The sequence below is a fragment of the Vespa crabro genome, chromosome 7, assembly GCF_910589235.1.
Source record: "Vespa crabro chromosome 7, iyVesCrab1.2, whole genome shotgun sequence".
Classification (NCBI taxonomy): domain Eukaryota; kingdom Metazoa; phylum Arthropoda; class Insecta; order Hymenoptera; family Vespidae; genus Vespa; species Vespa crabro.
In genome coordinates this window covers 8,016,030-8,041,423 of record NC_060961.1, presented here as the reverse complement: position 1 = coordinate 8,041,423, position 25,394 = coordinate 8,016,030, and the positions used below count along the sequence as shown (strand labels likewise).

General features: G+C 28.9%; 7 protein-coding genes across 22 annotated transcripts; 4 read left to right on the top strand and 3 right to left on the bottom strand.

Moving 5' to 3' along the window:
- The first annotated feature begins 53 nt into the window (after positions 1-53).
- On the top strand, positions 54-1,421 carry LOC124425801 (protein max). The gene is made up of 4 exons (XM_046966712.1): positions 54-241; positions 302-361; positions 519-753; positions 838-1,421. Exons 1-4 carry the CDS (start codon positions 203-205, stop codon positions 1,017-1,019), a joined length of 516 nt encoding a protein of 171 aa, XP_046822668.1. The 5' UTR covers positions 54-202; the 3' UTR covers positions 1,020-1,421.
- A 155-nt stretch (positions 1,422-1,576) lies between these two features.
- Positions 1,577-3,558, bottom strand: LOC124425800 (homeobox protein engrailed-2-B). Of its 2 annotated transcripts, XM_046966711.1 has the most exons (3): positions 2,882-3,552; positions 2,186-2,770; positions 1,577-1,721 (listed from the first exon to the last, which is right to left on the bottom strand). In XM_046966711.1, the coding sequence occupies exons 2-3, from the start codon at positions 2,522-2,524 to the stop codon at positions 1,650-1,652; spliced, it is 411 nt and encodes a 136-aa protein (XP_046822667.1). In that variant the 5' UTR covers positions 2,525-2,770; positions 2,882-3,552; the 3' UTR covers positions 1,577-1,649. The 2 variants fall into 2 exon arrangements, with proteins under 2 accessions (XP_046822667.1, XP_046822666.1); XM_046966710.1 differs by having other exon boundaries at positions 2,186-3,558.
- Positions 3,559-4,707: 1,149 nt separating this feature from the next.
- Positions 4,708-8,788, top strand: LOC124425799 (adenylosuccinate synthetase). Of its 2 annotated transcripts, XM_046966707.1 has the most exons (6): positions 4,708-5,075; positions 6,586-6,688; positions 7,118-7,481; positions 7,568-7,960; positions 8,070-8,326; positions 8,402-8,788. In XM_046966707.1, exons 1-6 carry the CDS (start codon positions 4,869-4,871, stop codon positions 8,449-8,451), a joined length of 1,374 nt encoding a protein of 457 aa, XP_046822663.1. In that variant the 5' UTR covers positions 4,708-4,868; the 3' UTR covers positions 8,452-8,788. The 2 variants fall into 2 exon arrangements, with proteins under 2 accessions (XP_046822663.1, XP_046822664.1); XM_046966708.1 differs by lacking the exon at positions 6,586-6,688 and having other exon boundaries at positions 4,932-5,075.
- Positions 8,789-9,673: 885 nt separating this feature from the next.
- LOC124425794 (aldo-keto reductase family 1 member A1-like) lies at positions 9,674-11,666 on the bottom strand. The gene is made up of 4 exons (XM_046966696.1): positions 11,326-11,666; positions 10,873-11,040; positions 10,286-10,639; positions 9,674-10,206 (listed from the first exon to the last, which is right to left on the bottom strand). Exons 1-4 carry the CDS (start codon positions 11,395-11,397, stop codon positions 9,832-9,834), a joined length of 969 nt encoding a protein of 322 aa, XP_046822652.1. The 5' UTR covers positions 11,398-11,666; the 3' UTR covers positions 9,674-9,831.
- On the top strand, positions 10,039-13,715 carry LOC124425796 (protein ARV1). Of its 4 annotated transcripts, none has more exons than XM_046966704.1 (5): positions 10,040-10,160; positions 11,749-12,215; positions 12,720-12,813; positions 12,872-13,385; positions 13,577-13,715. In XM_046966704.1, exons 3-5 carry the CDS (start codon positions 12,730-12,732, stop codon positions 13,675-13,677), a joined length of 699 nt encoding a protein of 232 aa, XP_046822660.1. In that variant the 5' UTR covers positions 10,040-10,160; positions 11,749-12,215; positions 12,720-12,729; the 3' UTR covers positions 13,678-13,715. The 4 variants fall into 4 exon arrangements, with proteins under 4 accessions (XP_046822658.1, XP_046822660.1, XP_046822659.1 ...); XM_046966703.1 differs by having other exon boundaries at positions 11,749-12,284; XM_046966701.1 differs by having other exon boundaries at positions 11,749-12,378.
- Positions 13,476-25,381, bottom strand: LOC124425792 (WD repeat-containing protein 37-like). Of its 9 annotated transcripts, XR_006942580.1 has the most exons (12): positions 25,062-25,381; positions 24,874-24,976; positions 22,329-22,430; positions 21,033-21,103; positions 20,693-20,881; positions 20,322-20,607; positions 20,035-20,203; positions 19,793-19,905; positions 19,420-19,628; positions 18,697-19,103; positions 18,558-18,597; positions 16,000-16,099 (listed from the first exon to the last, which is right to left on the bottom strand). XR_006942580.1 is itself a non-coding variant. In XM_046966689.1 (10 exons), exons 1-9 carry the CDS (start codon positions 22,656-22,658, stop codon positions 18,710-18,712), a joined length of 1,677 nt encoding a protein of 558 aa, XP_046822645.1. In that variant the 5' UTR covers positions 22,659-22,714; the 3' UTR covers positions 18,362-18,502; positions 18,697-18,709. The 9 variants fall into 9 exon arrangements, 6 of the variants coding, with proteins under 6 accessions (XP_046822650.1, XP_046822648.1, XP_046822651.1 ...); XR_006942578.1 differs by lacking the exons at positions 24,874-24,976; positions 25,062-25,381 and adding an exon at positions 22,515-22,716; XR_006942579.1 differs by lacking the exons at positions 16,000-16,099; positions 24,874-24,976; positions 25,062-25,381 and adding exons at positions 18,371-18,502; positions 22,515-22,718.
- Positions 17,110-18,639, top strand: LOC124425795 (survival motor neuron protein). 3 transcript variants are annotated; one of them, XM_046966699.1, is made up of 7 exons: positions 17,110-17,308; positions 17,480-17,656; positions 17,718-17,832; positions 17,935-18,057; positions 18,136-18,235; positions 18,297-18,367; positions 18,465-18,639. In XM_046966699.1, exons 1-7 carry the CDS (start codon positions 17,264-17,266, stop codon positions 18,521-18,523), a joined length of 690 nt encoding a protein of 229 aa, XP_046822655.1. In that variant the 5' UTR covers positions 17,110-17,263; the 3' UTR covers positions 18,524-18,639. The 3 variants fall into 3 exon arrangements, with proteins under 3 accessions (XP_046822655.1, XP_046822654.1, XP_046822653.1); XM_046966698.1 differs by having other exon boundaries at positions 17,115-17,308; positions 17,935-18,235; positions 18,297-18,389; XM_046966697.1 differs by having other exon boundaries at positions 17,117-17,308; positions 17,935-18,235.
- Positions 25,382-25,394: the final 13 nt, after the last annotated feature.

The following is a 25,394-nucleotide window of genomic DNA, read 5'->3' as shown; positions in this document are numbered from 1 at the left end:
GTTGGTAATTATATATAGTAATAAGTATATATATATATATATATAGTAATAGCATATATATAAATACCATAGACAAATTCAGTTGTACTTAGGCAAAGTATCTATATATTTTAACTTGTCGATTTTATTGTTTAGAAAGATAAGTTGGCGTCATAGAACTATTGTTTACTAACTAATAATATTGTAGAAATAAGAAATAAATATGAGCGACGATGATCGAGACATCGATATAGAAAGCGATGTAAGTATTAAATGCATGGTTAGTTGATGTAAGTAATATATCAAAAAATTTTATTCTCAGGAAGGTGACGACTCTGATTCTAGGCAAAGACATTCCAATAACACACAATATTATTCCCAGGTATATCTAAAATGAATTTTTGTTTGGTTGAATGTTTTATTAACGTTAGAATAATAAATAATATATATATATATATATGTATATAAATGTTATTATTTTTTCTTAATGTTTTTATTTTTATAAAATATATATAAGGTTGTATCTATTTTATATATAGGCTGAAAAACGTGCACACCATAATGCTTTAGAACGTAAACGAAGAGATCATATCAAAGATAGTTTTTCAAGCCTTAGGGATTCTGTACCTGCTTTACAAGGTGAGAAAGTTGCTAGCAGAGCACAAATACTTAAAAAAGCAGCGGAGTATATACAATTCATGCGACGTAAGAATTCTTCTCATCAACAAGACATCGATGATCTGAAAAGGCAAAACAGTTTATTGGAAACTCAAAGTAAGACTTATCAAAAAAATCTATAAAAAAATTATTTATTTATTTAATCTTATTATATTCTTTGTTTTGTTTATTTATTTAAAGTACGAACGCTCGAGAAGGCAAAAATTACTGGGAATTTTGCTGCAGAAACATGTGAAGTGTCCAAATCCGATTCAATTGGAATGGGTGGTTACAATGATTCTGAATCGGAATCTTCAGACAGTGAAACTGGACGAGCAATTCGTCAACCCAAAAAATTAAAAGTTGCTGGTTTACATCATTGACAAAAACTGAAGAAATTCCATCAGAATTGATTATTCTAGAACTTCAGTTTGATATAATACAATCATCTTGTTATAAGTTATAAAATATACATTTTATGTAAACTTAAGTAAATTAAGTACCTATTTAAATAAATGATCCGATTTTATTTATAGTATATATGTGTAATATAGTAAAAGATATTATCCTTATTATATTGTAGTATGTAATAAAATATTCTGTAATAAGAGAAATGAAGTTATAAGGATAGCGTGTTGCATCGCACGGACCAATAAAAAGTATACAGGTACAAACTTATAGAGAAATTAAATATAAACAAGAAAAAATAAAATTAAAGAATATATGTACCATTATATCTCTCGTTTTGTATTAACGTGATGTTAAATAAATACTTTTTTTAAATACTTTCGGATATTTGAATAAAAAATTCAAATTAAAAAGTTAATAAAATTAATCGACACCCTCGACATAATAATTCTATTTGTAATAATATTACAAATTTTTATGTGCGTGATCATTATTGTCCATGCAATTTAGATCGTTCATGTAAACAAGAATATATTAATTAATTTTTATTTTCCTATTTCCTTCGTCCCATCATGATTATTGCATTTTATCACTTTTATCTTCTCTTACGTAACTGCCATAACATTATTTGATTCTCGTCTATCCCGTGCACGACGATTTTGAAACCAAATCTTCACCTGTAAATGTATAAAATATGAATTTCATTTGAAAAAATAAAAATAAACATTCGCATGTGTGTGTAAGCGCGCGCACGTGTAAACGTGCACACACACACACACATAAACTGACAAATAGATCGTACGATTAATAACAAATTGTATAAACGTAAAACATAGAAACACGAAAATGTTACGCTAACATGGGAATTTATTGATTGTCCCGAAGAAATATATGTACAAAAACGAGAGAAAAGATTTTTTGGCGTAGTATCGTTAATAAACTCGGTAATGCATGAGAATGTTGTACTTATATATTTTTAATTCGCATTAATTCGATTGTAACGATCAATTTTTTTTTTTTTTTTTTTTAATACATATCACTAAATTCTACTGTATATAACATGTGATTATAAATAAAGATATACGAAATTTATCGACAAAGAAAAAGAAAGAGAAAATAAATATATATTCTAGTAACTTACTCTACTTTGAGGTAGTCTCAATGACATTGATATATCGAGCGCGTCTCTCCTTGATAAATAAGCATTTTTCTTGTATCTTTCCTCAAGAATTTGAAGTTGAAATGAAGAGAAAGGTATCCGTGGATGTACTCCTGGACGTCTTTTAGCATTTCTCCCTATTAAGCTTCTTCTAGGTAATTTCGGTGGTCTATATCTCGTGTATTGTAACCAGGCAAGCTCATTTCTTTGAATTTCCCCGTAAGACGTGTCGATCTCGTGTTTTCCGTCTTCGTACGCATTGATCGAACGCGACTGCGCAGTTTCCTGGATTTCTTTTGTACCATCTTCTTCGTTTATCATCTTGTCTGAGCCTTGATCGATCGTCCTTCGTTGACATTGCTTTGAATTGAAAAAACGCGTGTCCTCGAGATTTGACACTTTTGTAATATCGCGATGAACGATAGTTTCAGTTATGTTCTGGCCTTGATAAAATTGATGAACGACATTAACACGATTTTTCGAATCCCGCGACGTTACGTTGTCCTTATCATTATCTTCAGACAAAATTCGTGCTATACTAAAGTCACTCTTTTCGGAGCGTGATCTCTGGAACGAATTCATCCCGATAGAAAGATAGAATACGGACTTAGTAAAGAAAATATTGTAGGGCTTCGCCCTACGTTGCTTTATATATACATGTGAGCGTATGGATCTCACCCCACTTTTTTTTTCGCTAAGGAATATCCATTTTGTAGTAAATCCAAATTAGACGCATAGTTGCACAAGAACCGATGGCTATCGCTTTCTTCGCATAAGGGAACTCTCTTGCATTAGTTCCAGTAGTGGTGGCGGTTTAACGCTGTACCTGCCCCTCTTTTATGTGCATGCTCTTATAACAGTGCATTATCTTGCGACCACATCTTTGGAACAGCCAACGGTAATAACAATGTAATTGATACTCCCGGTATACATCACTCGAAAAAAAGAAGGGAGGAGGGGAAAAGAGAAAGGGAGAGATCTTTCGGCAAGCAATGCTTTTCTATGGGGTAGCAGATGTCTCGATCTATTCGAGCTTACATAATTAAAAAGCCACGGGGGTCGAGTAATCCGGTAATAGATCCATTTCGTCGATGTAAATATTGAACCTCTCTACTTCGTGCTTCTTTCCTCTTCGACCTATGATGGCTGCACTACATATATAACATGTCATTCCATCGAATGATATATTTAACTATTTGTTTACTTCGTTTCTTCTTCTTTTTTCTTTTTTTTTCCCCTTTTTTTTTACATCGCGTCAAAGCTCTTATCTCATTGATTATCATAAACTATGATAGACAAAAAAACATTTCATGTATTTAAATTATTCCCCGATAACGAATAGGAACGATAAGTAATGTGCATACGTATATAATAAATATTAATAAGCTTATATGTAATAATTTTTAAATAGATAGTATAAAAAAGGAAAAAAAAAGAAAAGAATATGGAAGACATTTGTAAACACGATGACAAACTTTTTCGAAACCAATTGAATTACGTTGATGAATTAATCGATTTTGATTATATTTACGGGAATCAATAAAATCGATGGATATATATTTATTGAACAATCAATCTTTTATGATCATTTAACCTATCGATATTGTAAAAATAGCGTCAAAGAATTATACTTCGAATAAGTAATATCCTTAGTTTTTTTTTTATCATTATAAGCTAATCGCAGGTTATGCAATATTAGGACACTTATACGTATACATTCGAGTTATATATGTATAGAATTTACGTTAACATTAAAATTTCCTTAAGCAAGAGATGTCGCATTGTTAGAAATCCTTGAATCAAAATTTAATATCACACGATCGTTGGAAAGACGCATGCCGATTTGAACTCGAGAAGAGTAGTGACGCCAAGAGGGGGTGAAGGGTACCATTAAAAGATAGACTTATACATGTAGTTACAACTGTAGTTACAATTGTTGTACAACTAGTCACATGTTTACAGCCATGAGTTAATTCTACAAAAAAAAAAAAAAATAAAAATAAAAAAAAAAAGCGAAATGTTCTATTTATAATAAATTCCAAAGAAATGATTTTGTTACAGTTGATCGATCAATGACAAATCCGAGGTAATCAACTTACTTTCAATTGAAAACGCAATTTTACTTAATTATTTTATTCAAAATATAAAGAAATCCTTAAAATTTTTCTAAGTATTATTATAATTTTATTATAATAAACTTTTATTAAATTTCTTCTAATAATAATACTTATTAAGTCGTTCCAACATTATACGCATCGCATATTAAAGTATAACATACATACACACACATATGTGTGTGTGATATATATATATATATATATACATCATATGATATCACGTGAAGTTAACATCATCGACAGTTAAAAGTCGCTATGCATACATATGTCCGTAGATAGATGAGGTATAAAAAAATAAAAATGGTTAAACGTTATAACTTAGTCGCTGGGCGATTTATTTTTTCGTTACGTTATTGTTCTCTGCGCAAACGCGCGCGCGTGTGTGGCACGCAGCGAAACTATTATTTCATCTATATCGTGTGTCGTCAGCTGGTTCAGACTGTAACGGATTGAGACTTCCGACGAGTGTACGTTGTGTCTGCTGCTTTAACTCCATCATTTCATTTGAGTCCTCGAACGAATTTTCATTAAGAAATTTTAATACGAAAATGTCTTCTTGCACGAGGATGCAACACTCCGTTCAACAGACTAACGGTGATGGTAATCCGGCCTCACCCAGGAAAAAACAGAGAACTTCCACGAGTGGGCTCGTTTCCAAGGTCACGGTAGTCCTTGGCGCGCAATGGGGTGATGAGGGCAAGGGAAAAGTTGTGGATATGCTGGCAACAGATGCTGACATCGTTTGTAGATGTCAAGTACGTATTTCCTTGAATTTCACTTTTTTTTTTATTTGCTTTACATCTCTTTCTCTTTATTTTTTACCTATTTCTCTCTCTCTCTCTCTCTCTCTCTCTCTCTCTCTCTCTCTCTCTATCTCTATCTCTATCTCTATCTATTCTTTTTTCTTTTGCTTTTTCTTTTTTTGATTGATCAATGTGAACATTAGTACGCACATGTTTGTCGTTTGCCGCCTCTTTTTCAATATTTTACACTTGTTCAAATTATATATTTACATTGCCTGCGCTACCTTCGAAGTAAAACATTCGTTGAAGATTTACTTTTTTATCTCTTATCTTTCTTTTTTCTCGAAAATTCTCGGAATTTCAAACGATTGTTTTTTAATCTTTCAATTATCCTTAAGTATCCAGTTTTTTTTTTTTATTTATTTATTTATTTATTTCTTTCTCATTGTCTTATCGAAAACGTATCTCCTATTTACGTTCATTATATTATACAGTTATTTTTTTGCTCTCTTTTTTTCCTTATCTTTCACATTCATGAGCTTCCGTTTGTGATATTATAGTTCTAATTATTTGCATTATATTATTTGATTTATCACGTATGAAATATGAACTTTGATCGTTAGCAGTTGTATTTTTAGACAAAAACGTCATTTGTTCAATGGATCTTAGATGTTTCGGTTACAAATATATAACCTCTTTTATATTCAACACCTGGCATTACATAATTGTCATTTATTAGTCAAATTAAACTTTAAAAGATCGTTTATGATGTTCAAGTGTTTCTTTAAATTGATTTTTTACTAATCTTATATAATTTTTTTTAAGTATTATTCTTAGATATAATATATATTATTAATACAGATTATTTAATTATATTCTTATAGTAAACAATAAAAAAGTAAGATAATTTTTTTTTAATTTCTGTATTACTTTTTTTTTAATTTTTTTTTTTTATATATATATATATGCAACAATAATTAAGGTAAAAACTCAATACCATAAGAAATTTTTTAAAAATCTTTGTCTTAAGATAGTTAATTAACACCTATGTTATTTTTTATATAAATTATTTGATTATAAATTACAATAAAATATGAGATTATAAACTATTATTAGTTTTATGTACCGTTGTACAAGTAACGCAGTATAGAAAAATTAGTTTTTCAAATGTATTATCAGTGTAGAAGAGGATATGATATATTTTTTTTTAGATAAAAGAATCTATGTATTTTATTTCCAAAGAGTGAAACAGTATAATAGTAGATGTAACTGATGATTACCATTATAAATAATTAAAAATTTCATTTTAATATTTCATTAGTAGAATAGAATTGACAAACTGTCAAAGTTTAAATCAGAAAAGAAGTCTTCTTTAGCTCTTTGGCACTTGATAATTTTTATTTATCATATATAAAACATCATATTGCAAAATTTTCTATTTATATGAGATAAACAAATTATATTGATTCTTTCATGGCTGGTGAAAGGCCCTGGCTCTTCAAATATTACTATAATTTCACAGGGAGGAAATAATGCAGGGCATACTGTAGTTGTAGAAGGTGCCGAATTCGACTTTCACCTTCTGCCTAGTGGAATAATCAATCCCAGATGCAAATCCGTTATAGGTAATATTTTCAAATCAACAAATAAAGTTAATAGACTGGTTCGTGCTCCAAACAACAATCATCTAATACACTGACCACTGTGCTAAATCCACAATAAATAAAAATATACAGATGCAAAAATGCTTAATATACAACGTTTAGGTATTCATATAAAATTAACCAAAATTAAACCATTCAAAGAAATCAATGGTAATAAGATAAAATGATCTTTTGAAAGCAGGAAATTAGAACACTGTTCTACTTGATTATTTTACGAAGTAGACATATATGTATAATAATTCTTTTCTCTTTGTCTTCTTATAAATTTCATCGATCGATAAAATTAATATAATTTATTACTTATGTTCTTGTCATTTATATGCATATATATATACATATATTTTTAGAAAACATGATATTTCATTACAAATGTTCCCACTTTGTTCACAGGAAATGGTGTAGTTGTTCACCTCCCAGGTCTCTTTGAAGAATTAGCAAAAAATGAAACCAAGGGACTTAAAGATTGGAAAGATAAACTCATTATATCAGATCGAGCACATCTGGTATTTGATTTACATCAACAGGTGGATGGATTACAAGAATTAGAAAAGGGAACTCAGTCTTTAGGAACTACAAAAAAAGGTATAGGACCAACCTATTCCAGCAAAGCTACAAGAAATGGAATTAGAATTGGAGATCTTTTGGGAGATTTTGACATATTTACTGAAAAGTTCAATGCACTAGTACTTTCATACCAAAAAATGTTTCCTGCATTACAAGTGGATACAAAAGCAGAGTTAGAGCGTTATAAAGAGTAAATATATATATCAAGATTTCTTTGTTACTTTCATGAAAATAAAAATGAAAATTTAAAATAATAATTTTAAAATTTATTTATAGCTATGCTGAACGTGTAAGGCCACTTGTAAAAGAAACTGTTCAATACTTACATCAGGCTTTAAAAGAAAATAAAAAGGTGCTGGTAGAAGGTGCTAATGCTGCTATGCTGGATATTGATTTTGGAACATATCCATACGTGACAAGTTCAAATTGCAGTATAGGTGGAGTTTGCACAGGTCTTGGTTTACCACCTAATACAATAGGTGAAATCATTGGTGTGGTAAAAGCATACACTACAAGAGTTGGAGATGGTCCCTTCCCGACAGAACTTTTAGATGCAACAGGAGAATTACTTCAAAATAGAGGTCATGAATTTGGAGTAACTACAAAAAGGAAGAGAAGATGTGGGTGGCTTGATTTAACATTGCTTAAATATACATCAATGGTTAATGGGTAAGTTGTTTATATTTTTCCTAAAAATATCTCAATATATTTTATTAAAATATAAAAAGTAGTATGTAAATTAATCTTGATTCGAGTATTTAATTCATTGTTATTACAGATATACCTCTATATGTTTAACAAAATTGGATATCCTTGATACATTACCTGAATTAAAAGTGTGCGTTGGGTATCGTATAAATGGAAAAGAAATAGATTATTTCCCAAGTACAACAGCAGAATTAGGAAAAGTTGAAGCTATATACGAGAAAGTAGATGGGTGGCTATCTTTGACTGAAGGTGTGCGTTCCATAGATAAGCTACCGCATAATGCACGAAAATACATTCAATTCATAGAACAATATTTGGATATACCTGGTAAATATAACATCTACTATGATCTGTTAAGATGAAACATTAACAAATCTTATTATAACAAATTATTTTTTTTAGTAAAATGGATTGGCGTTGGTGCTGGTCGAGAAAGCGTAATTACCCTTTGACGTTGTAGGATTTGTATTGTGTTACTTAAACGCACCATATGTAGTGTATTATTAATTCTAATTTTATGTGTAACATTTCCGGTTCAGAGCTGATGCACGCACACTACGAGAAGTTGAAACAAAAAAGCTTTCAGCAGAAGTAGTATTATCTTTGGATTTAAGCAATTAGATACTTGTATTGTGATTATGATACAGTGTTAACATTTAGTCATTTGTGTAGTCAGTGTCTATTATCTGAGCCCGACTATCGTCGAAAAACTTCTTGTTGTTTTCGTCTGTTCAAAGAGAATAACTTATTGTACAAATATTTAATAATATCTATTGTCTATATAATTTATATAAAAGCCTGTATCATTGAACCTATTTTTTAAACAAATTATAGTTAACAATTCAAATTAGATAATTATATTGATAATTAATGTACAATAATACACACACATATATATATATATTACTATCATTAATATTAATTGCTCGTAATATTACGGTTGAATGAATTAAAATTAACCAGTGCCATATATTCAATGAAAAAACATGTGGTATTGTTAACATTTATTTTTTCACTGTATCTTTTAATATTTAAGTCACAAAATAGAACTGGTAAATGGAGTGGCAGCTTATTTTTCAATGTAAACTCAAATATATCACTGTATTCTGATGTGCGCGTGGTAAATTGATTTAAAATTGAAAAATATTTCTAAAGATAACTTTAATGTCTAAGTTATTATTTCGATAAGATAAAGCAGATATTTCCTAAGTGTAGATCTCGTTAAATATTAAAAAAAGAAAATAGTTTATATTTATTAAGGAGAGGTCATTAAGAATGAATTACGAAAAATGATTGTCTTTAAAAATGGGTCTGAATCATAAAAATTCCAAAAGCTTTGCAATAAATTGTTTAATCGTTATAAAGCGACCTCATTCGGGAATTCAAGAAACATCTAAAGTACCAAATATAAAACATAACCACAAATAAATGTTTCGATTAATACTATTTTAAAAGTCCATTAGTGTGTCTTTTTTTATCGTATAATATTTTAATAATGGTATGTATAATTTAAATGAATTATAAGGAATATATATTGATTATCTAGTCACTTAATACGTTAGAATCATCATTTTATTAATTCAGGTCTATTTGCATAAATTGTAAAAATAGATAAAAAATGTGATAATGCGTGGAAATGATATAAAAAAAGGAAATACTATGGATAATCAGAACTTATTTTAATATTTTTATTATAATTTTAATTTTTTGATAACCACACTTAACAAATTCAATTCACTTATAATAGTATAAAATTTATATCTTAATATTAAATATTATATATCGTACTTTTATACGATCATATTGAAATAATAATATGATTATGAAAGTTTTTAAAACGGATATTCAGGATGTTTTTGAATACCTTTAAAGAAACTAAAATCACATATACGTGCAGATTTTCCTACGTTTAGAGCATTCAATTCATTTATGTCTTTGTCTTCAAGCTGCCAATCAAATAATTGTATATTTTCTTTGATTCGTTGTGCATTTGTACTTTTTGGAATTGCTACAATGTCTTTATGAAGAATATGTTTTAGCAAAATTTGAGCTGGAGACTTATTATGTTTCTGTGCGATCTTTATAACAACAGGATTGGCTAATAAATCAGGAAGGACATCCGTCTTTCCCAATAATCTCACCAATCCTCGAGAACCCAAAGGTGAATATGCAGTCACACAAATATTATTATTTTTACAAAATTCAACCTATAATGCATGGTTTTTTTCCATTATTTTTTTAAGTCCATATATAAAATATTACTTTATAAGATATTACCATACTTACCAGTTCAAGTTGTTGGAAGTATACATGTAACTCTATTTGTAAATTAGAGATTGGTAAAGATGCAATCGATAAAATTTTATTTATTTGAGTTTCATTAAAATTCGAAAGACCTATAGCTTTTGTTCGTCCTTGTTTAACTTGCTCTTCCATCTCCTTCCAAACTTTCACATGATCTGTACAAGTATCAAACTTAATTTCTCCTTTCTCATTTGTTGGATGAAATTCCTCTCCAACTTCTTCAAGTGTAAATGGCACATGTATCAAGTAAAGATCTATATAATCTAGTCGTAAATTTGCTAGAGATTTCTTTATCCATTTTTCAACACCTCCTGGACGATTACCAATTGGTGGTAACTAAAATTTATTATAATATTTATCATTATTGTACATAATATTTGGATTCAATATTAGAAAGTCAAATAGAAATCTATCTTTGACAATCACCTTACATTTTGTTTTATCTAGTAAAAACAAAGTTATTTTATATATGTTATACATTAGAAATATGTTAACATATTTAATGATAATTTTAGTAAGTTATCAAAAAAAAAAAAATAATTATTTTATGATATAAGTGGAATTCTCACCTTCGTCACAATAAAAAGTTCAGATCGTTGAATTTTGCCAGAGTCTATCCATTTTTTTAGAACTTTACCAATGGCTTTTTCATTCAAATATACTGTAGCAGTATCAATATGTCTATAGCCTGCTTCAAGAGCTATATCTAATGCCATTTCTATTTCATCTTCACTGGCCTTTTATTTTACATTATATTAATGCAATGAAATATAAACAAATAATTATTTATGTATATATGAACTGATGATTATAAAAGTGGTCTGTCATATTTTTTATTTAGAAATATTTCGATATCTGGACTTGATTTATTTAAGAATTATGTTTTTATAATAACAAGTACAAAAAATTAAATGTATTTATTCTTGAAAAATAGTTCTTTTATATAATTTTAAAGTTTTAAAAATAGGATATGATAAAACGTTTTTTAATATTTCAAATGAATTACCAATTCATAATCTTACCTGCCAGGTACCAAATCCCAATATTGGCATTTGCTGTCCAGTTGGTAAAGATATGAATTTTTTTATCACCATGTTTATATCGTAAAGTTGTAAATATATTGTAAAATACAATATCTTATTTGGATAACAGAAGTAAATTGGCTTAACACCGTCTTTGAAGAAAACAATATCTGTACTATTCAACTTGGAACTGATATTTCCTTTTAACTACCCCACCACGAGTTAATTTACACTACGTTTTACTTTCAATTTAGTAATGTCCTTGTATGTTTATTCAAGGCTAATGTATCTGTTTAATATTTATCGTCATGTATAATGCTTATCTGTAGATAATATTTATTTTAAATATATATTGATATAATAAAATAAAGAAAATAAAACTAGAAGAAATTTATAAATTATATATAATTTATTTGTATTTAGGTTATACAAAAATTCGAAGAAAAAACGGCTTGCGATAGAATTTTCTCCTTCGCGGTATGGTAGCGAATGGATTAACGTGTATTTCATATTATTAAATTATTTTAAATTTTTATTTCATGTTCATATTATTACATAAACAACAACTCTATCCATTTCACTTTCACCAAATCCATTCTACTCCGCATTTAAGTTATTTCTATATCTTTACAATCATTTATATTAAATGTTACATTTATTGCACTAAATATTTATTATATTTCATAAATATCGTTTATCACAAGATTTATCGTAAAAGATCTTACGTAAAAGATATGCTGTAGGAGATATTATATAAGAGATTGTTGCGTCTTGATAAGATTGATAAGATAACTGAACTATAATTTAAAATATGTGTGATAGTTTTATAATTTCGAATATTTCTTTAATATGAATCAATCGGTATATTTAAAAGAATTCCATTATTTATGGTAAGTATGATAAGTAAAAAATACGGAAGAACTTTCTCTGACCTTGATAGAAATATGTGTCAGAAAACGGTATGTTCTGAATCATCAGTTTTATACGTATTCTCATAATTATGCATAAACTAAAGACATTATCGCGTATTGAAAATATTTTAAATAGAATAATGTAAGAACAGTTTTGTAACATTTTATTCTATTAAATGACTCATCCTATATACAAAAAATTAAATCATTTCTTTCTTTTTAAATATAATTTTGAAATGTTTTATCTTAATTATATTCAATATTATACATTAAAGTTCGTTGTATAGATACTTATGTAAATATTTTACGCATAGATATTTATTTTTTTTCCATATAGGAAATATAGAACTATCAAATACAAAAAAAGTAGAACAATCATATGAAGCTGACGTCCCAATTAATCTCATTTTTGAATTACAGAAAAATAAATGCAATTGAAAAAAATCTGTTTTAGTTTATCTAAATATTTTTATGTATTTGCAGATTTTATCTCATGTATATCTGTATAAATTGTGGAACTGAAACAGAGGAACTTTATAGACGATATTGTCCAAGTGTGCTTAAAGTTTTGAAATGCGTAAGTTTATATATTCATTTTTCTTTACACAATTCTTTTATTCAATGTTTTATTGCAGGTCAAATGTGGATTATTAGCTGACAAATACATCGAATATGATCCTGTTATTGTATTCGTTGATCTTATTTTATTAGAAAAACAAGCCTATCAGCACCTTTTATATAATAGTAATTTTAAATCATATTGGAAGTTAATGGTAATGTTATGGTTGGCTGAAGCCTTTAGAGCTTGGTCTTTTTGTGAATCTGTTAATAGTCAAAAAACCAATATAGATATAGGCAATAGAGATGTATTTCAAGGAGACTGTAATTTTTATATTCTGCTATTACAAACTGCCATTACATTGACAGTATTTATTGCTACTGTAATTATTGTAACTGAATTACGTTGGTTGCTTAGCAGAAAAAGGCCACACAAATATAATGCCAAAGATTTAACTAGAGCACTTATTGTGGGAGGATGTTCAAAGTTGTTTGGATTATTATCTATCGTATGGGAACCTATAGGATTAGATCTACATTACATATTTGTTCAGGGCTATACAGTTTTATGCCTTATGACAGCGTATTCAGGTAAATGTATACGTTTATCAAAAATGATAGATAACGTATTACATTGCACTGTAATGACCAGAAAGTTTTCACATTTAATCTATACATAAATTTATCAATAAGTCCATCATTTATTGATTCATTTTAAATTATAGATGATATTATACATTATGTACCAGTATTCTTCTGCTTAATATAATTATTCATTACAGTTGTCTGTAAGACTGGGAAAAGTGGATCTTTGATTGGATTGATCACTGGATTTTTGGTTTGCGATTACATTTCTAATTTTGTTTCTATATTGCCTTTGTGATCAACATTATTCTAATGTAAGGATTGATCTAATAACGGATTTTGATGCTCAGGCATCCTTAACAGGAAGAATACTCCATCCTACTACTAATCTATCAAATCCACAAGAAAACAAATTACAAATACTACTACTATCTTCTGCCCATGCTACAGAACAGACCATTCTGCGATGTCCCTAAAATAATAATTTTAATAATATATTATTACATTTTATGATATATTTATGTTTTTAAAAAAATTTGTAATTTTCTATGTTGTATAATTTTACAATATTTAAAAATATAAATGGAAATGATATATAATTATCGAATATTATCAAATTTTTTATAGCTATTTTTTATGGCTACATCATATTCGTTCAAAATTATTTTAATATTTACCTGTCTACTAGTCCTAGGCAATCTTGCCAAACGTTGTCCAGTTAAATCAAAAAGACGTATTTGTCTATTGTCATGCGGTATAGCTACAATTCCTGTACTTGAAACAGCCAATCTGTTAGCAGCGCTATCACCACGAATTGTTGCTAAAGGACTTCTTATATTACGTAATTCCCATACTTTGACACTTCTATCGTCAGATCCTGAGACTATTTTATCCTCTCGTGTAAAAACTGCTGAAGTTACTGTTCTATATCAGAAATATACATTGATTAAGTACTAGATATAGATAAGTAATTTTATGAAAAACTAAATTTTGCACTTACTCTGTGTGACCTTGAAAAACAGATACGGAATGTATAGGTTCTCTAAAATCCCACAGACGAAATGTACTATCCCGACTTGATGTGACACATAATCTTTGCATGTAATGAGTAGATACATGTGATAGTTCTTGATCATGTCCACAGAGAGTATGAATTATTTCTCCAGTTTCTGCATCATATAAGTTTGCAGTTCTATCCCATGATGCTGTAACTATTTGTTCAGCACCAGGTAACCAATCTGCTGCCATAATAACACCCGTATGACCTAATAGTTCTCGTATTGGAGTTCGTAAAGTAGGAGGTTCCTCTTGTTCCTCATTGTTACTAATAATGCTGCTTGCAGCTGTTCTTTCTGCACCCATTGTTGGAAGCTCTTCCATAGATGGTACTCTTTTAGGCAAATCCCAATCAACTGCTGCTTGCCATACATGAGCAGAACCATCTCCGCTTGCTGTCAAAGCAAGATCCCTAGTTGGATGAAATCTAACAGAATTTACAGAACCATTATGACCTATATATTGTAGTAAACAGCGTCCAGAATCTGATGCCCAAACTCGTGCTGTATGATCTGCAGATGCAGTTGCTATAATTGGTTGACCCAATCTGCCTACTGAAACTTCCCATACACCATCTCTATGACCAACATATTCTCTTTGCATAGTACAGGACATAGTTGGATTCTTAAAACTTGATACAATTTTACTAGTTTGAGCTTTGAGTTTGTGTGAAGTCTTTATTTTCTGGGCAGATGAGCCAACCATAGCTGCAATGATTCAATTGAATATTAATTAGGGATATTAAATAGCAGTTATACTACTTTAGTTCTATACAAATAAGCATAATAAATAAATTTTTTACATTTTTGTTTTGAAAGTGCTTTTGTATCTGGGTAGTCTGGAATGTCCCCTGGAGGTAGGCTGCGTTCTCCAGATCCATAGCATTCCCTTTCCAGACGATCATTCAGTATATCTATTTTTTCCTGTACTGTTTAAAAATTTTTAATTTTTAAATATATCTTACAAATCAAATAGTACTTTCTATTGGATTGCACTGAGTATATATATATACTTAGTTCATTAAAACTTAACAATTATATATTTACTTCTACTGAATAAACTAATTACAATACAAATTGTGCACAGAAAACTACGATCTACTAACTGGTTAATAGTTTTGTTTCCAATATTTTTCTAATACAAATTTATATAAATACTGTTTTACATCCATGCCTTCAATAGTAAGATTCCCCATAATGCGAACACCAAAAGTGCAGTGCGATACACATTACAATACTGATATACTCCTGATATTTCTGTGAAATATATTAATTATTTATAATAATTCCAGCGCAACCCAACAGATAAGATTAAATCTAAGATGCTGTGAAACCTTACATCCAAGATTTTCTGTGCAGAGCATCTCAAATTCTTTTTCAATTTGTTGAAATAGGTCAAATAATCGACAACGCAATGTGGGTGGTATAGGACTTTCCTCGATATCTGATCGAAAGCTTACATAGTGCAGTGCTACAGGCTGTAATGGTGTAGAGCCACTTTGACTCTGTTGTGACTGCAATTCTGTATCTGTGCTGCTTTGTACACGAGGTATTGAGATTCTTTTCGTTTTTCCGCTTGCTTTGTTAGCGCTTGTTACGGATGGTTCTCCAGGCATGGTTCACAGATTAATGTTAATGCAAAATAGATTGTGCAAATTGTTTATTCTAAAAGAATAAGTTATTTTTTTCTTTCTTTCTATAAAACCTTTTTTAAATTCTGTACATGTATAGCATGTAGAATAAATCAAACTAGTTATTTGTCATTTATGAAATGTGCATATACACACAACATAAAAATTATTTAGATTGAATATGTACAGCGTTTAATAAAGGAAATTCTTGGATAGATAACAAGCTTCAATAAAATTTTGATTTTGTTCAGTAAAATTTTCATAGGCATTAACATATCTCACGATTGAGACATAACAACTACACACAATACATGTAATTGATTTCATGCTATGAGAATAAGGTGTGTTTGACTGTGGCTTTAATTTTGATTGTCACTTACGCCACGGTCTAATACAATTAAATATTTGTATCTCAAAGTTAAAGCCCACTAAAGATTGAGTGAGTTTCTCCAACTAAAGAATCTTTTGCAGGTATATCCTTGAAAAATCATTGATTCAAGCTAGAGTAGATAGAATACACGAGAGAAATTGCAAAAATCTCTGTATCATAAACACAATTTAACCGGTTGCCATTTTTTTCCTGTATATTACTGATTCAAAGAAACACGTATTCGTATAAATATATATACAATAATATGGTTAAATTACAAGCCGACGATACATTTACGAAAGGGAAATTCATTTTTAATGACTGGTAGAAATGGCAGCATTGCTTTTAACACTGCTTGTAGTAATTCAAACTCTATACAGATGGGCACGAGTTGAATGAATTGACTGATACGAGCTTTAATATCATTACGCATGCGCATATTAAAAGTTTTGTTAAAAATGTTTCTTTTTCTTTTATGACTTAAAATTTTTTGTTAACTTTTAAAGAAATGACGATTTGATTAAATGTTTATCGATTAATTTATTCAGGCCAATTTTTTGACTTAAATATGCGCTTAATATTGTGCGCGAATAGATCATATATTCGCGCGAAATTGGACTGCGCAAAAATTCTGCGCGTTAGTATGGTCTTGCTCCTTTCACCTATTCCAAATCATAGTGTTTTATGATTCTTATTTATGACATGTGAACTAAGTATTCTTACATTTGTTTACAGTCATGCATCTTATATAAATATAATAAAAATAAAGTTCAATTTTTTTTTAAATATCTACAAAGAATTTATTTTATAAAATAAATATTTGTGAAAATGGCAGATGACAGCAATGTATTATTTGTGAGAGGAAATGGAAATGTATGCACTTATCATTTTATAAAATTTATCCATAATCAGATTCTTTCGTTATAGATAATCATGGCTTTGTTTATATATAGCTTGTATTATTAGTATTTAATATAATTATGATTATTTTAATTTTTTATCAATATTAGTATATTTATATAATGATATTTTCAAATTTTATAGGAAGATGATGATAGCGATATTGATTTTGTTTGGGATGATACGGCGTTGATAAAAGCATATGATAAAGCTATAAATCTGGCTAAGGAAGAAGTTGCTAAACGAATTGGTATTGATGTTTCAAGTTCTGTTTCTAAATTAAAGCCACAACAACAGAAACAATCTCGTAATCAGAAGAAGGTTGTAATGACTATTAAATGATAAATATTATGTTATAATTAAATGATTTTTTTTTTTATAGAAATGGTGCATTGGATCTCCGTGTCGTGCTGTGTATTCAGAAGATGGTGAAGTTTATGAAGCTATTATAACAAAAATTTATGAAAATTGTGGTACATGTATTGTAAAATTTGTAGGTAATAAATTTATTATGATACTTTAATTTAATTATTTATGAGATATTTTTTATATAGATGATATTCTATTATATATTCTTATTATTATCCTTGTAATTTTAGGTTATGGCAATACAGAAAAGGTAGAATTGAGCAGTCTTTTAGAATCAGAAGGATTACAAAGTCAAATTGCCCAGCAAAAGGATGCGCTAGCAGAAAGATGTACTGAAGAAAATATGGATCAGAGTGAGACAGATTGTTTTGATTCTAGTGCTAAGAAAGTTAATGGCGTGGTTGATGAAAATATGGAATTTGATTTTGAAGCAAAAGCATCTCAAAATTTTATCAATTCGGACCCATCGTTTAATTCTTTCTTAAATATGATGCCTCCTGCCCCTCCTTTACCACCACAATTGATGGCTAAGTAAGTACAAGTACATGAAATTAAGATTTACGTCTATTTTATGACTTATTATTATGTTTAGGCTTCCAGAAAATGATGCTGATGCTCTTTCAAGTATGTTAATGTCATGGTACATTAGTGGATTTCATACGGGTATTAAATATTATTTTTAAATGTACATTTATGTGATTTCTAAATTGTATTCTAAGAAGTCTTATAAAATTAAGTATAAAAAATGTTGTCTCTACAGGATACTATCATGGTTTGAAACATGCGAGGGACAATCATCTGAAAAGAAAGAATTGTTGATTTCATAAGAATAACAATTAATTTTATCACTTACGAGATATATCTCCTTTTCATCTTTAATATGCATTGTATTACTATTAATGATAAAAAACAAAAAAAGAAAAAGTTACTCACAAGAGAAGAATTTATTTATTTAATATTCAACTATAGTCTTTATAAATATATTGATTTACCTAATCGTGTGTGCTAAATTTCACAGGTAGAAGAACCGAAGTTTTTATTCCATTGTATATATCGTGGTTTCATATATTTTACAATGGGTTTTACAAACGCCATTGCGTTTACGAGATGTGCAATGTTAACTATTATACCGTTACTTTGTACGTCTTCCGGTGCAATCTTCTTGTGTTCAAGAGATTTAAAAATAGGTCGCAATTGATTCATCCATGCTTCTTTGCAGAGTAATTTTAGGTCAGCGCATGAATAACCCTCTGTATCTTTTAAAAGCGATTTGAACTCCTCAGTCACATGTAGATCGCTTTCAACATATGTTCGTAAAATTTCTAAGCGACTTTCGTAATCTGGCAGATCGACAAAAATACGTTTCTCCAATCGTCTTAACAAAGCAGCATCTAAATTCCTACAGTTACATATCGTAAATATAAGAATAATATAGTATAACGTATATGAACCGATGGTTACAAAAGTGATCTAAGTCATTTGAGATATTAAAAAGTATATTTTGTCTCTTCGCATTACTATTTATATTTCAAAATTACACAAAAGGAAATTATTTTTTAAGAATAGATATTTACAGATACTTTTCCTATTTATCATTGTAGACAAATAATTTTTATAAAATTTTTATAGAAAAATATACTTTATATCACTTTCATAATCATTGGCTTATGTCTTTTTTTTTTTTTTTATATGTATTATTCTTCTCTAACACATACCACGGTACATTCGTAGCAGCTAAAAGAGTAACATTAACATTCTCCGTAGAAAGTAATCCATCTAATCTGGCAAGAAGTTCTGCTCTAAATCGTCTAGCAGGTTCAGAATTTATTGAAGAATAATCGTCACCACTATTTGTAGTCGTCCAATCGATTTCATCGATAAATATTATTGTTGGAGCATAAAATCTTGCAAGGTCGGTAAGGACCTAAATTCATTCATCTATTATATATATATATACAATATATATATATATATATATATATATATATATACACATACAAATGTATATATGTATATATATACATCTAAAATGTATAATATACGTATGGTAAAAACGTACGTATGTAATACTTTCTAATGTATACTTACTCTAACGTACTTTTCTGAATCACCTCTCCATTTACTAATTAAAGAGCTTGATGTGATATTAAAGAAGGTAGCTCGACATTCAGTGGCAACTGCTTTGGCAAGCATAGTTTTACCTGTAAATGATCGATTCCCGTTATTATTTATTCTTTTCAATCTTTCCATTTTTATTTATTTATTTATTTATTTATTATTTATTTATTTATTTATTTATTATTTATTATTTATTTTTCATCATCATATACCTGTACCCGGTGGACCGTACAATAATACACCCTTCCAGGGACCAAGTTTTTCATTGAATAACGCAGGATATTTGATCGCATAAACGGTCGCTTCTTTTAATAACATTTTGCATTTTTTTAAACCCTTGATATCGTTCCAATGGACGTTCAAATCTCTCAGTACAATCTCCTATATATTTAAATAAATAATTTTCGTTTTAACAATAATACGTCAGAAAATATATTCTATGGAATGAAATTTAATGAAGTATTTAAATAATTTAGACGCAATCTTTTTAATTACACACTCTTGAAATAACTTCAGCGATTTCTCTCCATTCCGAACCAGACGGATATAAATCTCCAATAGGCTTTAATGTTCTTTCATTATCGGAAATAAAGTCATATCCAATCGTTTTTGAATGAGTGTTTTCCGATGGAAAAACAGACATTACGGTGATGCCAAAATTTGATTCTTCGATGGCAACTCCATTCGTCGTTGGTTTCGACGATGGAATTTTATTCTTTGATGTTCCATTTTCATCGTCGAATCTGAAATGACCCTTTCCAACTCCTCTGTCCCTTTTATTTACCCTAGAAAAAGAGTTCCGTTGAACACATTCGAATTTTTTGTTTTTTTTTATCCTTTCCCCGTATAAAAAGACAAATGTTATTTTACATGTTGTGAACATGATTGATTTTCCCAGCCGATTCGAGTTTTTTACATAACTTCGGATACTTATTGAATCTCGCATAATGATAATCCGAATATTCCAACAAAATAATCTCCAGATCGACGTTGTCGCAAATTTGGACATCGCGGGACAATTGGGCTTCTTTGACGATCATATCGACCGAATTAGTGTATCTGAAGCACAATGAATATTGTCTTATTTGATTATTATTATTTCATTTTAATTTTGGGTGTAAATAAAAAAAATGAAAAAATAAAATACACATTTCATATACTGTGTGCATATTATATGCTGTTTGTGAAGGATTTAAATAAAGCCGTTCACCCTTGCTCTTCCAAAAATGCAGCAACGAGATGTAGAAGATTTCTACGGCGCTCTTGAGCACGTTTCTCCTCCTGATTAAGAATTAATAGATTCGTTAAATTAAATCTTCAATCTTTCTCCTTTTTCTCGTTCACGCGTTCAAACAAAGATAGAGTAAACAGAGCAGTTAATATGGTCACTGCATATCAATGCACGCCCGCCCATAATATTATTTCATTTAAATGACAAAGATATATAATATACCACTGTATGTTTGGGTTTCGATTTATTTGACAATATATTAAATTTAATTACTTTTACATTCTTATTATATTAAAATAAAAAACAAAAGAAAAAAAAATAAAATGCAAAACTTTGGAAGTATAATAAAAATAACAAATAAATCTGGGACAATTTGATAGAAAAGAAATATAATTGTTGAGTATTCTATAACCTTTCATTATTTCAAATAATACCACGAACGATTTATTTTCTTTTTCAAGAATACAATTGGGATCTTCAATGCGTAAACGCGACACATTGATCTAACTTGATTCGAGTGACACATGTCCATTCATTGGTCGAGGTTCATTGTACAGTCGTTAGCCGATTTTAAAGCGACCATGAGGTCGACATTCGTCATTGAAGAGAACCATTTTGATAATAAAAAAATTACATCGATATTTCACGGCCGAGTTTTGTAATAAACGCAGTCAATCGAATATTATTATTAAATATTCTTTCAGATTGATTTTTTAGTATTTTATATTTAAATTAGACATTATTTATATTTTCTAATCTAATAGAACAATGTAGTATATAGTTATATAATTACAATATATATTAGTAATATAACTATATTATATTATAATAAAAGAACTAGAGAGTATAGTATTATATATAGTATTATAATATAATATATATTATAATATAGTATATATTATAATATAACATATATTATAATAGTATTAAGTTGGATAATACAAGTAATGTTTATTTAGATAATATAGTTAGTAGATAGTATATTATACTATAATATAATCAATAATGTTGTTATCAAATTGACTAATAAATCACGGCGAAATTATTATTGTTTACTTAAATATAAAATATAGAAAATCCCAATATTACTTATTGTTCTCAATCTAATACAATAATTTTTTTTCTTCTTTTCTTTGTTGCTATAAATTAGTTCCAACGAGTGTAAATAAAAACGTTGATTAAAAGTAAATAAAAATAAAAAGAAAGAAGAAAAATAAAAAAAAATAAATAAATAGAAACCGTTCGAAATGTATGCTGCTGTACATCAGAAATTACCTTCTCTCTTGTCAGCTGTGTTATGCGACTTGCGGCTGCGTTCAATGACAGCATGTCACTCATCGTCGCGACGCTCGTTTTTTGCGTGGGACACTTTGTGTACTGAATAGAAAAGTACGAAAAATGTGTTAATTAAAGCACGAAAGAAAGAGAAAGAGAGAGAAAGAGAAAAATGTAAAGATTAACAGATTTCGCTGGCGTCTCGTGCTTGGTTGAGTTGTTTGAAAAAGGATAGGTTCGATTCGTTGCTATGACGATGTCGATGCAGTGCTGCTTTGCTACGAAGGGGTTGTAGAATGAGGTGAAAGTAAGTGTCAGAGATATATACATAGAGATACAGTGGGGTAAAGGGGGAGGGGAAAAGAGTAGAGAGAGAGAGAGAGAATATCATATTTATTATTCCACGGAACTGGATCAGTTACAGGTGTATGTATGATTACATTGTTTATGAAGATAAAGCAAAAAAAAACAAACAGAAAGAAGAAAAAAGAACATAATTTAAGAAAAATATTATATATATATATATTTTTAGTTTATTTAAAATAAACATTACTTTAATATATATGTATATTATATCACAATTTTTTATATAGAAAGAATATACACTTCTTTTTTTTCAATACATAACAAAGAATATATAAAATAAAAAGCTGTTGCGAAATAAATTATGCTAAAATAAAAAAAGCGTAATTTTTTGAATATATTCGAAGGAAATTCTCATAGTAACATAGAAATATCTATATATGTATGTATGTATGTATGTATGAATGTATGTAATTTTAATGACGAAACAGGATGAAATGTCCCTCACATTAATTTGTTATGAAATACGTATTAAAATCCGGTATCCGTAGGAATATGTTTTTATAATAAACGTAGTGTGCATAGACTCGTTCGAATATTTATATAACAATACGCGGAAATAAATGATAAGGTAGTGTTCAAGGAGAAGACATCGATCACCTTGCGACGGTACGTTAAAGAGCATTGAAAAATGAACTCTTGTAATGTAAAATAAAGAGGAGAATGTATATATATATCTCCCTTATACACCTATATTTATTTATAAAGAATAAATTTTAAAAGGTTGTGGTAGTAGTTGAATTGTAAGAGAACAATTTGTAAGGTAAGACTCACTTCAATTTATTTTTTATTTTTATGAACTGAAAAAGAAATGTATAAAATCTTTCTATATAAAAAAAAGTTTCTGATATATATAAGTGTATAGCTATAATTATAACTATATATAAATATAAAGTTTGCTTGTATTGTTCGTATTATAATATTTCTTTTCTAATTTTAATTTTATAATAATAATTTATAAATATAAATATTATTTTTTTTTATAATATTTTTCTTATCTCATTTTATCTTATCAGCTATCGGTATCGTGTTATTTTAAAAGAATTTTTTTCGATTTTTCTTTCTCTTTCTCTTTCTCTCTCTCTCTCTCTCTCTCTCTCTCTTTTCTTTTTTTCATGGACATAAACGTATATATATGCAGATACTTTTGTAACATAGATAACCGACCATCGTTCTTTAATCCATTTAAATCTCTGCGAGGAGACATTCAATAGATGAATAAGTCCATATCACTCCGGAACACTTTAATTTGATTTCCTGTGTCAATTATTCGAGAAGCACTTTCCATCGATACGTAATGTAATCATGGGAGATCATCATTGCATAGTAGAACACGACAAGTAACGTATATGTATATACATATATGCATATATATATATATATACATATATGCATATATATATATATATACATATATGCATATATATATGCACACACATACAAATATCCATTAAATTCACCTTGCACGATCTATGGACGCCATATGGTGCTGATTTAGATTTTATGTATAAAGCACAATATGTTGGAAATTGTTATACTATAGATATCCGAATTTCAATATATTGTTGGACAACACTCGAGACGAAATGAAATTATTATTCTTTCGTTCGTTGAAAACAATTATATCGAAATAATATTTATCCTTGCTTTTCTTTTATGACTTTTAATTAATGATTTTTTGTTACAATAACGTGACCATCGTTACGAAAATAATACATACGTTTAATTATATAATCTTGTTCGTATACACATACACACACACTCACCTACCCACACATATGCACACACATATATACACACACATACATCCTAGTTAAAAAAAATAGAATCTTTCTCTCTCTCTCTCTCTCTCTCTCTCTCTCACATTTATTTCAAATAGTTAGAATCGACATCGATTTATTATAAAAAGACAATGTAATTTCGAAAATAGATTTTTTCACGGATGAAAAGAAACTGAGAGAGAAAGAGAAAAAAGGAAAAAAAAAAGAAAGAGATAGGATTTTACGTCACTCAGTTAAATCTTTTAAGCTAAGAAACAGAACAAAAAAACCTCGTATGCATGTTCATAGAGATTCTTCTAGTTCTATAAAGTATTAGATCTTATATCGATATCATGAAAGATGTATAAATTTTATCCTTACTCGATATGCCAGACTCGTGATAAGGATCTTGTTAGCTTTACCTTGGTTGTCTCTTCGAGGAACATCTTCATTTTTTTCTACACTCTCTCTCTCTCTCTTTCTCTAATTCGCTCCCGAAGGAATTTTGGTCGAAGTAAAATGATCCTTTAAGAGCAAGAAAAAATGGAATAGTTTAAGCTTATAAGTACTTTATCACGTTATCTGTTTACCTGGCCGCTTTAATACTCACTCTTTTTTTATTTTTTCACAAAGTACATTAGACGACGACTCGCTTTTTCGAGTCTCTTATGCTTGAACACTTCTTTCTTCCTTCTTTGTATCAAACTTTCAATCCTTCTCCCTCCCTTACTCTTACTACTATTCTTTTTTTTTGCTTCCATAATGCAAAAACAACTTTTAGTATTGTTTCTTTTCTTTCTTTGTTGTCGCTAGTAATTTAACTACAGCCTCGAGATACTATTCTCTGTTTTCTTTTTTCTTTCTTTCCTTTCTTTTTTCTCCCTCTCTCTCTCTCTCTCTCTCTCTCTCTCTTTCTCTCTCTTTTTACCTGCATCTCTCTTTA